Source organism: Meles meles, chromosome 17, assembly GCF_922984935.1.
Source record: "Meles meles chromosome 17, mMelMel3.1 paternal haplotype, whole genome shotgun sequence".
Classification (NCBI taxonomy): domain Eukaryota; kingdom Metazoa; phylum Chordata; class Mammalia; order Carnivora; family Mustelidae; genus Meles; species Meles meles.
The window spans coordinates 47307671-47322155 of NC_060082.1; the positions used below are offsets into that span (position 1 = coordinate 47307671).

A 14485-nucleotide genomic window follows, 5' to 3' on the forward strand; every position below is an offset into this window, starting at 1 on the left:
ACTTGGTAGAAAACATAATGTTTTCCAAGGATATTCACAGATCTATATTCTCAGAACACTAAAACTTTTTATACCTTTGGGGTTTTTTGTTTGTTGTTACTGTGGTTTAGTTGTTATGTTTCAAGATAATTGTTTGATTTATTTGCTCTTAGTCATCATATTTTGTTTATAGGGTGGTGATGGGACTGATCCAGGTACAGAAACAGAAGAAAGTATGGGTGGAGGTGAAAGTAGTCAGAGAGCTGCTGATTCTCAGAACAGTGGTAAGACCTTTTTTCATCTCTTTTTAATTGAAAGCTTCTGGTAGTGTCTTCTAAACTAGGATTGCATTTAATTATGTAGGAAATAACACTCAGTAAATTGGCAAGAGATTAGCTTATTTCTAGTTTTGCTACTATTATCTTACAAAGTCTACTATATTTATCACTCTGGAGTCATACTGTCTTTTCTAATATGTCAAGCTTTAAGATTCCGGCGTTCTGAAATCTGTAAAGTATTACAAGTACAGTGTGTTGCTGCTCTTTTTACTAAGTGGAAAAGGTAAAGTAGGGACCTCTAACAGCAGTATTAGCAGTTCACAGTCAGAAGAGGTTGTCTGAATCAAGCCCACATTTGAAGGTTTATGGGTATTGGAGCTTTACTGGTTGACTGGTTTTCCATTGAATAAAAGATATTTTGGTCACTGTGACATGCTTTTGTTAAATATTTGAAAGGATAAGTCCAGACCTCACTGAAATGTTAGGTATTAAAGGATTATGGAAATCATAGGAAATAATTTTATTTTAGAATCTTTTTAAAATGTGTTTTAAGGAATTGGTAATCATCTGGTATATTATTCTGATTTTACAGATAATACTGAGCTAAAATCATAAATGGTAACGTTGTAAAACCTTACGTATTTCGACTGTTGAGAAAACAGTGTGTCTGAGTTTCCATATAAGCCTGTGTGTATAAGATGGCAAGGTACATGCTTCTTTGAATTAAGATAAAGCAAGGGTATAAGCAACCTTTCAACTTTAAAATTTTTTAAGAAAAAAATATTAATCCGTATACTAAAAAATATTACTGCTTTCTAAGGGACATAAGGAGAGAGATTAATGATACTTTGGCCCATAATTTATATTTTATAAAACACTTTGTGGATTTAAGAAACATCTTGTGTGTGTCATATAGTTGGGATACAGGAGGAAGTATTTTTTGCCTCCGTTGGTATTATCACTAAAAGTAAAGTTTTTGGGGGACTAGTGTTCATAGCCATTTTTCCCATATACAAAGCATACAGTAGATGCTCATTGAATCCCTTTGAAGACTTTGTTATTTACAGTCATGCAAAAATAGGCCCAATGCTCTGGATAAAATTAAATTAGTGGATGGATTTGGTATATTGCCAGAAAGTTATAAAAAGAATGCTTTTCTTGAGCAACTGTACTTGTATTAAATTACAGTTGACCCTTGAGCAGTGCCGGGGTTAGGGACTCCAAACCCCCTGCATAGTCAGATATTCACATATAACTTTTGATTTCCCAAAAACTTGACTACTAATAGCCGACTATGGACCCAGAAGCCTTACTGATACCATTAAAATAGTTGATTAACATGTACTTGTAGTTTATCGTACTGTAATCTTACAATAAAGTAAGCTTTAAGAAAACATTATTAAGACAATCATAAGGAGGAGAAAATACACTTACAGTATGTACTGTAAAAAATCCCCTGAAAGTGAACTTGTGTAGTTCAAAGCCATGTTGTTCAAGGGTCACCTGTGTTCAATTCTTAAAATAAGCTTATCAGTTTAGGTACCAGTTAAGGATCTGAGAGTGAGTGCCTGGCTGGCTCAGTCAGTAGAGCATGTGACTCTTGAGCTTCGGGTTAATAAATTTGAGCCCCATGTTGGGTGTAGAGGTTAGCCAGAATCCGATTCCAGACCTTAGACTTGTAAAACCACTAAATTCTGATAGCCTGCTTTCGCATGAGAGACAGCTTCTGTTGTTTCTAGCATGTAGAAGACTTAGACATGTGAAGAACCATTGAAATTCAAAGTTTAAGAAATCTGGAATACAAATGTTATCTTTTCATTGGTTCCATTAATTAACCTAAGAAATAGACTTGAAGAGGTTAGGGGACTTGATTTAAGCCACACAGCTGATAATTGCACTCCCATTATCCACACCTCACTTCTTTCCTTCTGAAAGTATTGGTGAGGTGAACTTTCCTAGTGGTGGGATTTATACCTCTAGGGAATTGTCCCAGTTATTCTGTGGTAAATTTAATACTTCAAAATAAGCTTCTCTTTTCCTGTAGGTGAAGGTAATACAGGTACTGCAGAGTCCTCTTTTTCCCAGGACATTTCTAGAGAACAGCAGCCATCATCTGCATCTGAAAGACAGACTCCTCGAGCACCTCAGTCTCCAAGACGCCCCCCACACCCTCTTCCACCACGACTCACCATTCATGCTCCACCTCAAGAATTGGGACCACCAGTTCAGGTAGTAAAAGTAGTCAGTCTGAAAAATCTTGGCTTTATCTTTCCTTCTTTGCATTAGATACTACTTTTTCCAGAAATTAAGTGAATGTTTTAATGTTTTAGCGTACTTTTATAAACTTTTTTGAACTGAAATATTTTTCTTGAAATATAGCAGTAGTTTAGTTTACTTCATAAGTAAAGTGAACTTTGGAAAGGGCAAGGCTTACTAAAAGTTGTGTATAAATTGAAATAGTTACAATTCTAGCAAATAAAGATCCGGTCACTCTTTGTACAGATTAAAAAAGAAAAAGGGTTTCTTGGATTTTAATTAAAGTAAATTTTATTTTAGCAGCTAACTACTATGTATTTTGAAGGTTTCTTTCTCTAAGGTGCATGTGTGTGTTTGTTGTTGTTGTTTTCAAAAAAGAAATTTCTGTTCTGCTTAAGAGACATTTTTTTCTCTCATTTTTTTTCAGTAGTACATGTTAGCTTCCACTCTTATAATTAATGAAAGGATGCATGACCCTCAACATGTAGCACCCTTTATAATAGGGTTGGACGTCTCTTAATCAGAAACTTGCAGAAACAGCAGGAAAACTACAAAGGCTTTTAGTAATCTAGCTTGAGTCTTATCCTGTAACATAGTGTACTAAAAACTGCCAAGTGAGATTCTACTAAAATACCACAGATGAAAATAACCTCATTCTTTAAAAATACAAAGTCTTAATGGATTGTGTGTGGATCCTGCAAAATACACCAATCTACCAATTTAGAATTGTCCAAATTGGGAAACAGTTTGTTTGAAGACAGTATTGCTATTTGAACTCCAAAGGATAATTAAGCTTTAAGATCCAAAGGCATACTTAACTAATGTTTTAGGTTCAGGAAATAGAAACTAGATTAGTTACATACAAATAAAATAGGATCAGAGATTGGTTTTAAATATTGGTTAATATTTTGTGTTGATTAATAAAAATATTTGGTGGTTTATATAGTCTATACGATTAAAAATTTATCACTATTTGCATATTTATTTAAAGATTTTTATTTGAGAGAGAGTACGAGAGCGGGGAGGGTCAGAGGGAGAAGCAGACTGCCGGCTGAGAAGGGAGCCCGATGTGGGACTCAATCCTGGGACTGCAGGATCATGACCTGAGCTGAAGGCAGTCGCCTAACCAACTGAGCGATCCACACGCCCAAAAATTTATCACTATTTAAGACAGAATTCTTTAGTGCAAACATTAGCAATTTTTCCTGAGAAGATATCCTGATGGTTGTATTATCTGCTAACATTTCAGTTCTCTTGTTACCATTGTAATAAGCTGTATCTGTTGGTACTTGGTTCTTGTTTTATTGCCTGATTCCTTGAAACAAATATAATTCCTTTCTTGATACAGAGAATTCAGATGACTCGGAGGCAGTCTGTTGGACGGGGGCTTCAGTTGACTCCCGGAATTGGTGGCATGGTAACTATCTACCCATTATGTAGAAGTGACTCATTTGTTTAGCAAATAAATGTATAGTCCATATGTATGTTTCTGTCATACCTGTTTATTCCCCCATTTCTGTCTTTGTTTTAGCAGCAGCATTTCTTTGATGATGAAGACAGAACAGTTCCGAGTACTCCAACTCTAGTGGTGCCACATCGTACTGATGGATTTGCTGAAGCAATTCAGTAAGTTAATGAAAGAGAAACACATTTTATGACTAATAATTTTCTTCCTGTTTCCCTGTCAGTTTCTTTACATTTGGTAGATTCATTACTTGTTGAGTCCTCTATTGTGTACTAAGCACTTGTGGTAGGAGGGTTGAGGATATAGTGTTGGGGAAAGTTATATAAAGGTGAGTGAAGTGGGGGCACCTGGATGGCTTAGTGGGTTAAGTGTCTGACTCTTGATATCGGCTCAGGTCATGATCTCAGGGTCGTGAGATCGAGCCCCGTGTCAGGCTCCAAGCTTAGCATAGAGCCTGCTTATGATTCTTTCTCCCTCTTGCCCGTACATCTACCTCCCACCCCAGCTCATGCACTGTGCACTTATTCTCACTCTTAAAAAAAAAAGGTGAATGAAATATAGTTGCTGCCATCAGGAATTTGAAACATAAAGGCAGAATAATAGTGGTTGAGACACAGGCTTCAGGGGTACCTGGATGACTTAGTCGGTTGAGTGTCTGCCTTTATCTCAGGTCATGATCCCAGGGGTCCTGGGATTGAGCTCCACATCGGGCTCCCTGCTCAGCAGGGAGTTTACTAGTCTGCTTCTCTTTCTGCCCTTCCCCCCAATGCTTGCAATCTCTCTCTCAGATAATTTTTAAAAGAACAAAACAAAAAAATACATAGACTTCAGAGTCAGAATATTGTACTGATTACTAGTGTATCAGGTTATTTAGGTTCTCTATTCCTGAGTATCCTCAGTTACTAAGGGGAATAATAATACAATAATTCCTACCATGTAAGTTGTGAGAATTAAATGAACTGAATTTATGCTAACGTATATATTTTTTTTTTAAGATTTTATTTACTTGACAGACAGAGGTCACAAGTAGGCAGAGAGGCAGGCAGAGAGAGAGGAGGAAGCAGGCTCCCTGCTGAGCAGAGAGCCCGATGTGGGGCTTGATCCCAAGACCCTGGGATCATGACCTGAGCTGAAGGCAGAGGCTTTAACCACTGAGCCACCCAGGCGCCCCATATGCTAACGTATTTAAAGTATTTCCTGGCACATAGTAAACGCTGTGCAGATGTTGATGAAGGTGTTGGTAATGACAGTGATCATGATGAGATGATACTATTTCAAAAGCCAAGCATATGAGGAACTAATTGTTACCCAAACAATCTAGAAGAGTAAAAGCATAAGCAGTAGGCTTAAGACAAAAGAAGTGATTTATTCCAGCAATCAGGAGGAAGGAATCTGAGACGACTTAATGAGGACAACATTGAGTTGAGTCTTGGAAAAGAACACCTGACACTTACTGAACATTTCCATGAATCAGTTTAATCTTTATAGCTATGCGAGTGCACACCATTAATGTTCAGTGTGTTCAGTTTTACAGATTAGGAAGCACAGAGATGTTAACAAATTTGTCAGAGTTCAGACAGCCAGAAAGTGGCAGTTTTTGGTTTAAACCAGTCGGTCTGGGTCTATAACCTAAGTTAACTGTGCTGTACGACTACTTTTAAAGGATAAAAAAGCTTTCTGTGTGAAGTACACGTTTAATTGTGGCTGAAGTATTAGCTGCATACCAAGGTGTAATTGACTATCAGAATGCAAAAGTTTCCACAAACTTGGGAAAAGATTGATTGTTCTGTAGTATATGGTAACATATAGCCAGACATTCAAAACCTTTTTTTTTCTTAAGATTTTATTTATTTATTTGAAAGCACAAGCAGGGGGAGTGGGAGAAGGAGAGGGAGAAGCAGTCTCCCCGCTGAGCAGGGAGCCTGACGTGGGACTGGGATCATGACCCCAGCCAAAAGCAGATGCCCAACCAACTGAGCTACCCAGGCACCCCAAAACCTTTTTTTTAAGATTATTTATTGATTTATTGATTTGAGAGAGAGAGCGTGCATGTGCACGCAGAATCAGGGAGAGAGGGGAAGGAAGAAGAATGAGCTCCATGCCAAGAGCAGAGCCTGAAACAAAGCTTGATCCCATGACCCTGCGATCACAACCTGAGCCGAAACCAAGAGGCTGACACTCAGCTGACTGAGTCACCCAAGGCCCCTATCAAAACCTATTTTAAACTTGTGCAGTTAACCATAACTCATCTTAATTAACACAGTTTTACAGTCACCGTCTGCCCCTCCCTTCTGGAAGTCAGCCTGTCAGAAGCAGATACCAATAAACAGGTTCTGAGTGACAGCCAGTCGGCAGATTCTTGCATAGCTCAGAATGCAAGATTCTTTTATAGTAGGATAATTTTATGAAAATAAATTTTAAAATCCACCTAAAAGAGAATGTCCTTAACTAAAGCAATAATGTTGATGTGGCAAAGAAAATAAAGAGTTAATTATAGACAAAAAATCCATAAACATTAGTGACTGGCTAGTGAAGAAAGGTAGGGTTGGGAGGGGGCAAAGAGAGATAATGCTGTTTTATATCCTAGATTGTGGGCGGGAAGATGGATGCCAGTGTTACTAGAACAAGGGGAAAACAGGTGTCTAGCCAGCTAATAATAGAATTTTTCTAGACTTTGGGAACCGTCTTGTGAGCTCTTTCAGATAAGAAATGGACTAGAGGTGACTTGATTGATCTATGACTCAGCAGTGAAAACGAAGACAAAACTTTGTCTTGTGACTTCATTCTCTTTTTCTGGTGCATCTCATTTTAGATTTATGTTTTTTTTAGTGTATCTACATGGAATTAGATACCCAGCAGATTCAGGAAATGTGAGGCATAGTTCAAGAGACCTGAAAGTTACATGTAAATTGCATATATATAAATCATGTGTAATATTATTAAATTCATTCACAACTCATATTTTGAGAATATTATTACAAGGATTTCTGTATCAACTTTACTTCGGTCTGGTTTTTTTTTTCCTGCTTTATGATTATTCTTCCTCCTCTTGGATTGTTTTCCCTTCTTGTGGTTTAAACAAGGTAACTTTAAATTTTATCTTAAGTTCATTTTTTTCTCTTTAGTTCCCCACAGGTTGCTGGTGTCCCTAGATTCCGGTTTGGGCCACCTGAAGATATGCCACAGACAAGTTCAAGTCACTCTGATCTTGGCCAGCTTGCTTCTCAAGGAGGTAAGTAGATAAATAAATGCTTAGATCTCCTGGGTTAATGAATATTCAGTAATAAGCTATTCTGATGGGATTTTTTTTTTAAGTGAGCAAATACAATTTTTTTTAAGTTGATATCTAATTTCTATGCAAATTTATAGGAGAAACTATATTTACTACATGTTCAATGTTGTTTTACATATAAACCTTACCTTTTCAACAAAATTCTCCGTTCTTTGAGCATAAAGAGTAGCTTTTACATTTATTATCTCTGTTGGCTCCTAGTACAGTGCTGTATGTCTACTAAGTATTCAGGAATATTTATTGAACCAGTATAAATACATAGGTACTATGAGCCATTTTTAAAGTTGTTGGAAGGAATGCAGCCTATTTTATATTTAGTTTGATACTTAACATTCCTAGTTAAATGTATAAAACTAGTTAGATATTTTCCATGAACATTAAAAGTAAGAAAAAAAAATACTTAAAGTATGTGGAATAAAATGACCCCGAAATTAAGTAGTGGTAGTTGGTTGGTGAACATGAATAGTGCTCTTTGTGGAATTAATTACCTTTTAATCCTCAGTCAGCATCCATATAACCAGGTAGATTTGTGGGAAGCTATATGGCATTTTATTAAATGAGTAAGGAGCACATACCCTGTTACAGTAAGCCCCAAATTAAAGATTAATCTGTTGCCCTCATATAAGTCATATATCTTTTAATTTAATTTTTTGTATGGCTCTTTATTTTATAGGACAGTTAAGGCTTGGAAGACAAATCTAGGCTTAAATTGGAATTCTGCTATTTACTACCTTTGTAACTTTGGGGAAATTAATCAACCTCCTAGAAATTCCTATTTCTTTAGCAAAAAGGGGAAGAGTAATACCTTGTAGTTTTGGTGAGTAGACTCTAACATGGTACCAGATTCATAGTTGAGTACTCAATAAGTTGGCTTTTATCAACCCATAAAGAGCAGCATTTTAGGTATTTTTTCGAAGGATACTGAATGTTTGTAAACTTAAAGGATGTGTTTCAATTACATTTATATTTTTGAGAGATTAATTTTTGCCTGATCAGGCGAATTAGTGGGCTTCAGCAAAATTGGGTGTCTACTGATTTCTGTTTTTCTTTCAGATACCTGGCATATTGACAGTTCTGTGTTCTTTCAATCATTCATTAATATTTAGAATTGTCTTTAGGTTTAGGAATGTATGAAACACCCCTCTTCCTAGCTCATGAAGAAGAGTCAGGTGGCCGAAGTGTTCCCACTACCCCTCTACAAGTAGCAGCCCCAGGTACGTACCAGAGGCAGACCAATAGATTATGTGCTTTAGGGGTAAAATGGAAAACTGTGTGACACCTGCTGGCTAAAAATTAGGTAAACCACCAAGTTAAAGTATTCTTTTCTTTTCATTTTTAAGTGACCGTGTTTACTGAGAGTACCACATCTGATGCTTCAGAGCATGCCTCTCAGTCTGTTCCAATGGTGACAACATCCACTGGCACTTTATCCACCACAAATGAAACAGCAGCAGGTGATGATGGAGATGAAGTATTTGTGGAGGCAGAATCTGAAGGGTAAGTATTTACTTTATAATTTCTGCTTGCTTTAGACTTTGACACTTGTTTTCCTTTAGCCAAGAAACAGTTTGTTGAGCTGTATTTTTAGTAGCATCCCATTACAAAAATAAACCAAGCCATACATTTCAGAAGACTAATTTTTGCATATAGTAATATATCTTAGGGCTTGGATGTTACTACAGCAGACAAGTAATTTTTGAAATGTTTATCGCCCTGAAAATTACATGATGTAGTCTAGAAAAATGATTTCTTTAAAATCACTGCTGCCTTTCAGTTCATGTAGCTGCTTGAACTTTCCCTAAGAAAGAAGTCTTTCTGTGAAAATTAGGAAATGACTAACTTTCTATTTTGTAGTGGGCTCTCAAGTGAACCTCACTTACTCTTTCTTTATGTGCATTTAGATTTTGATGTCTGAAATGTTAACGTCTTAACAATTAGAAATTTTCTAGTAGTTTTTAAAACCTGATTGCATTTTAATACAACAGTTATAAACAGAGTTTAACAGAAGAAGTGTTTTATGACACAGCTTCTGGATTTTTTTTTTTTTTTTTTTTTTTTTTTTTTTTTTTTTGGTAAGTCAAAGGGTGTAGAGTTATTTCATGCAAAGAACTACTAGACACTGGTCTTGGAGAAGTATTTAGCTTTCAAAGCAGAACCTAATTCTTTACAAAATAAAAAAGTTGGACTATGTAGAGGCACAGCTAGAAGTAGAAAACAAATTTGCTAAGTAGAGCTCAAAGATTTTGTTTTATTTAGCAGTATTTACTTGCATAATTATAGACCAATTCTAATATATGAGGGAAAAAGCAAGCCCATTATTATGCTCTAACACAGTGCTGCTTAATTTTGGGGGGACTACAGACCCTGCTAAGAATACCAGCTGCCATTAATTTTATATCATGTATGCGAGTCACTTTAGATATGACCTTTCTGGGGTGCCTGAGTGGCTCAGTCGTTAAGCATCTGCCTTCAGCTCAGGTCATGATCCCAGGGTCCTGGGTTCAAGCCCCGCATCAGGCTCTCTGCTCAGCGGGAAGCCTGCTTCTCCCTCTCCCATTCCCCCTGCTTGTATTCCCTCTCTCACTGTCTCTCTCTCTGTGTGTCAAATAAATAAGTAAATAAAAAGATATGTCATTTCTAACCTACACAATATCTTTGCAAAGTATTCCATTTTACAGTGAGAAAGCTCAGACTCAGAACATGTTAAAATAACTTGCTTAGGCCACTGGTAACTGGCTTAGACTGGATTTGACCTGTGACTTCAGCCCCATGCCCTTTGTCCTTCAGTAGCACTTCTCAACTTCAGCAGGCAGTCCTGAGAGAGATCTTTCAGATACACTGTTACCAATGACTGCCCTGAAGCTTGCAGATGACAAAACTGGAGCAGATTGAACTTATTTTTGGACTATTCTTTCCCTTACCTGTGTTTTGATGTGCTTTATTGAATGGGAGAGAGACTGTTTTATTGAATGGGGGGAGAGTTAACAGCTGTTGAGCCAGGAATTCACGTACCCGCAGCATGTCTCATCTGGGCTAGAGCCCATGGTGAGTTAGTGGTAAGTTGTTTAATTGACACTTGTGAGTTATTTTAGTACTTTGCCTTCCTAGAAAACTGTTTTGAGATTTCAAAAATCTGTATAATATATCTCATACGAATATTGTCAAGAATGTGTACATCCTTTGGCAAAAAGAAAAAAATAACAAAGAAGGGAAGTAAAAACTAAAATCGGAACATGTCTTAGTGAGAAGAAGAATAAGTAAAAAGCAATTTGAGCTGTCTTTTCCCCTGCTCCTTTAAAAAAAATTACAGTTACCAATACTAAGAGTCTAGTTTTTTATTTAAGTGATAAACTGTATCGGAAAAAGTTTAGGAACAATTTAGGATACCTCAAGGATCAGTTTTGTATTTTCTAATCAATTTTTGTTTTCTTTTCTTAGTATCAGTTCCGAAGCAGGCCTAGAAATTGATAGCCAGCAGGAAGAAGAACCTGTCCAGGCATCTGATGAGTCAGATCTTCCTTCTACCAGCCAGGATCCTCCATCCAGCTCTTCTGTAGGTAAGTTCCTGCTCTGAGTACAGCACAACTGATACACCAAACTTGTTTGCGGAAGATGATTTTGTTAGTAACAAAGAGATCATTCATTTTTTTCCCCCTGAATTAAAAATGGTTTATTTCAAAGGGAAATTGTATTTTATTAAAGGAAATGTAGTTTTAAGACTTGGTTGTACTAGAGGTGCCACAGGGCTGGAGGGGTGGGTCACTGGGAGGGCAGCTAAGGAGCAGTACTTCAGGTTTCCTGCCTCTTTAAAGGAGTTTCTTGTTACTTGTTCTACATATTAGGATTCCTACGTGAGATTTGATTTGGAGAGTTGAAGGGTAGGAGGTCTGTTACTCAAAAAATATTTGAAATTTACTGATTAAGCAGTTTCTAAGTTTGGCTTTCAAGGTTTTGAAGTTAACTTTGAAAAAGATTGTTTTATGTATTTTTCTATAATAAAAATTATTTCTGTGGTACTTTCAAAAAAATAATTAACATTTATTGAGCATTTAACTATGTGTCAGACAGCATTCTAAGCCCTTTACATATATTCACTCACTTCTCACATCAGCCCAACGTGGTAATCACCCATATGGAAATTGAAGCACAGAAACGTGAATAACTTTTCCAAGGTACATAGCTAAAAGATGACGGGCAAGCAAGGATACGAACTCAAGAAGTTTGGCTTCAGAGACTCCACTCTTAAACAATACACTATACTAGCTTATCTGTCTCAAAATTTTTAGGTGGGGAATTACTTTTATTAGTTGAAGAAATACAGTACCCAATCATCCACACTAATTATTTTTATTTTGAATTGTTTATAGCAGTAATTCTCAAATTCTACCAGGGAACCTTCACATTCTATGGAAGACCTGCTTAGTTATTACTTTCTTTAGTCATGGGACTTTGCTATCTCAAGATCTCTCTTGCCTATCAGCTGCTTTTCCCTGACACAGCAGCCTATAAACCGATATCCATTGATTCAGATCCCACATCTACCTTACTAACAGCTAGTAACTTTAAATGTCTGCACAGTTATTTTATTATTGCAGTCAAGATTAGAAATAATGTATATAGGGATGCCTGGGTGGCTCAGTCAGTTAAGCGGCTACCTTCGGCTCAGGTCATGATCCCAGCCTCCTGGGATCAAGTCCCACATTGGGCTCCTTGCTCCGAGGGGAACCTGTTTCCCCCCACCCCTCTCTCTTCCTGCCTGTACTCTCTCTGACAAATAAATAAATAAAATCTTAAAAAAAAAAAAAAAAGTATATAAATTATATAACTCAATGCATTACATTCAGAAAGACTCAGAAATTGTCAGTTATTAATTGTCAGTAATATACAATTGCTGTTATTAATTGTCAGTTATTAATATACAATTGCTGAAATGCTCTTCTCCCAATTATATTCTGATATCCCATGAAAATTTTCTTTGACAGTAGAATGTTACACCTTACCAAGACTTGCACAAGAAAACATGGTTTTTGTTCCCTTTTACAGTTTCTGTAAAATTAGAATGTCTTTAAATTTATTTGATAATATCAATAAGCCTCCTCAGGGGTGCCTGGTGGCTCAGTGGGTTAAAGCCTCTGCCTTTGGCTCAGGTCATGATCCCCGGGTCCTGGGACCCACATCAGGCTCTCTGCTCAGCGGGGAGCCTGCTTCCCCCTCTCTCTGTCTCTGCCTCTCTGCCTACTTGTGTGATCTCTGTCAAATAAATAAAATTTAAAAATCTTTATAAAACAGTAAGCCTCCTCATCTGAGCAGTTGTTGATTTGGTCAGTAAATATTTGAGTGCCTACCGGGTCCCAGGTGATTTGATAGAAAGTATTACCAAGGAAATGACTTTTAAGTAAATACTGGAAAGGGCAAGGGAGCAAAGCTGTACAGTTTTTTGAGGAAGCAGTGTTCCTGATGAGATCTGTAGCAGGTATCTATAAGGCAGCGGGTGGTATATTCAAGATCAGCAAGAAGGCCAGTGTGTTTAGAGCACATAAGGCCAGGGAGAGGCAGGCGAGCAGGAGATAGGAAGGGGGTAGGGAGGAGAGGCCCAGTAGATCATTTTAATTGCTTTGGCTTTTGTGGATTTAGGAAGCTTTTAGAGGGTTTCAAACAGAGTGGTGAGAAGTTCTGACTTAAAGATTCAACAGTATCAGTTTGGCTGCTGTGTAAACAAGAGACTGAAAATGTGTAATGAGCAGAAACAAGGAGAAAGTTCGGAGGATATTGTAAATTCGAGGTAAGGACAAGGATGTTTCAGACAGGATGGTAAAATGAAGTTTGTGAGAACAAGTCAGATTTGGGAATATGTATTTAAATTCGAGCTGGCAAGATTTGCTAATGATTGGATTTGGGGTGTCTGGGAAAGAGGATTCAGATTTGACTCACATCATATGTGGGGGTCTGTTGTTTCCTGAAGGAGGTGGTACGTGGTTTTTTTATTGTAGTCCCTGCCTGCTAGCACAGTGATACATGGATAGGCACCAAGTGAATATGTATTATGAGTGCAGTGAATGAATGAAAAAAATCAAGAACTTTTTTTTAATAAGAAAAATTTTTTTTACTTTTTATCCTTTTTTTTGTTTGTTAAATGTCTCTTGTTAAAAGTCAAACAACTTTTAAATATTGAAAATAAATGGACACCTCTGCATTTTATCCATGCATTCATTTAGTAACTAGATTTTGCCATTATAAATGCTTTTCTTAATTTTTAATTTGCTTTCTTATCTTTTAATGTTTGGGGTTTTTTTCTTAGATACTAGCAGTAGTCAACCAAAGCCTTTCAGACGAGTAAGACTTCAGACGACATTGAGACAAGGTGTCCGTGGCCGTCAGTTTAACAGACAGAGAGGTAAATTTCTGACATATTGATTACATGATAGGATATAGGATAGCAATACATGGAACAAGTTTTCTAATCCTTAAGCTTCTAACTTGTATCTAGTTTGTTTTTTTTAATGTTCCAAGGATTGATTACACATTGAGCATGTGATATTTACTCATCTGTAAGCTTCTTGCAGAAAGACTTGTAAACTATAGTTATATAATGAATATGTGCTTATATTTCATATTTATTCATTTCTTCCTTGAATTCAAAATAAGATTTGCAGAAGCTAAAGTGTTGCAGTTAGTTATTTGTTACATCCCTGCCTGTTGTTGTCACACTTTCTACACAACAGAATAAAGCTTTGTGACTTTTAACTAGTTCAAAAAAATTAAAAATTTTAATATCCCCATGTTTTCTGATGTAACCCTTAGAGATTGTATTCATGCCATGAAAATATTAATTTAATTGCAGTAATTTTTAACTGAAGATGTGTGAAATGTCTAACAGTTTTATATCTATATATCTAGATATTTGATATTGAAAGCAATTTTTATAGTGACCTAGGGTAAGCGAATACTCCAGTTTTGAGGTAACTTCTTAAAAGATGCATTCAGTTTGGTTATTTTTCTCTCTTATAGGTGTGAGCCATGCAATGGGAGGGAGAGGAGGAATAAATAGAGGAAATATTAATTAAATGTCCTGTAAACTGTAATAATTGTGAATAAGATTCTCAAGCCTGTTTTAGTGTAATGATTGTCGAGATTAAAAACATTTTGTATTTAAATTGGTATGCTTCTCTCAACATTCTTTATTAATAAAATGTATTTCAGTGTCAAAATTTTTCA

The 14485-nt window shown here is 36.6% G+C and overlaps 1 protein-coding gene across 3 annotated transcripts in view; it reads left to right on the forward strand.

The window, feature by feature from the left end:
• TPR (translocated promoter region, nuclear basket protein) overlaps positions 1-14478 on the forward strand; it is a 66585-nt gene extending 52107 nt beyond the window's left edge. The window contains exons 43-52 of one of the 3 annotated variants that reach the window (XM_045982861.1): positions 173-263; positions 2302-2486; positions 3862-3930; positions 4045-4139; positions 7104-7210; positions 8377-8484; positions 8611-8767; positions 10709-10827; positions 13569-13664; positions 14279-14478. In XM_045982861.1, coding sequence (XP_045838817.1) covers positions 173-263; positions 2302-2486; positions 3862-3930; positions 4045-4139; positions 7104-7210; positions 8377-8484; positions 8611-8767; positions 10709-10827; positions 13569-13664; positions 14279-14334 — 1083 coding nt within the window. In that variant the 3' untranslated portion in view covers positions 14335-14478. The remainder of the gene's footprint in view (positions 1-172; positions 264-2301; positions 2487-3861; positions 3931-4044; positions 4140-7103; positions 7211-8376; positions 8485-8610; positions 8768-10708; positions 10828-13568; positions 13665-14278) is intronic. The other 2 variants (XM_045982862.1, XM_045982863.1) reach the window with 2 other exon arrangements.
• Positions 14479-14485: the final 7 nt, after the last annotated feature.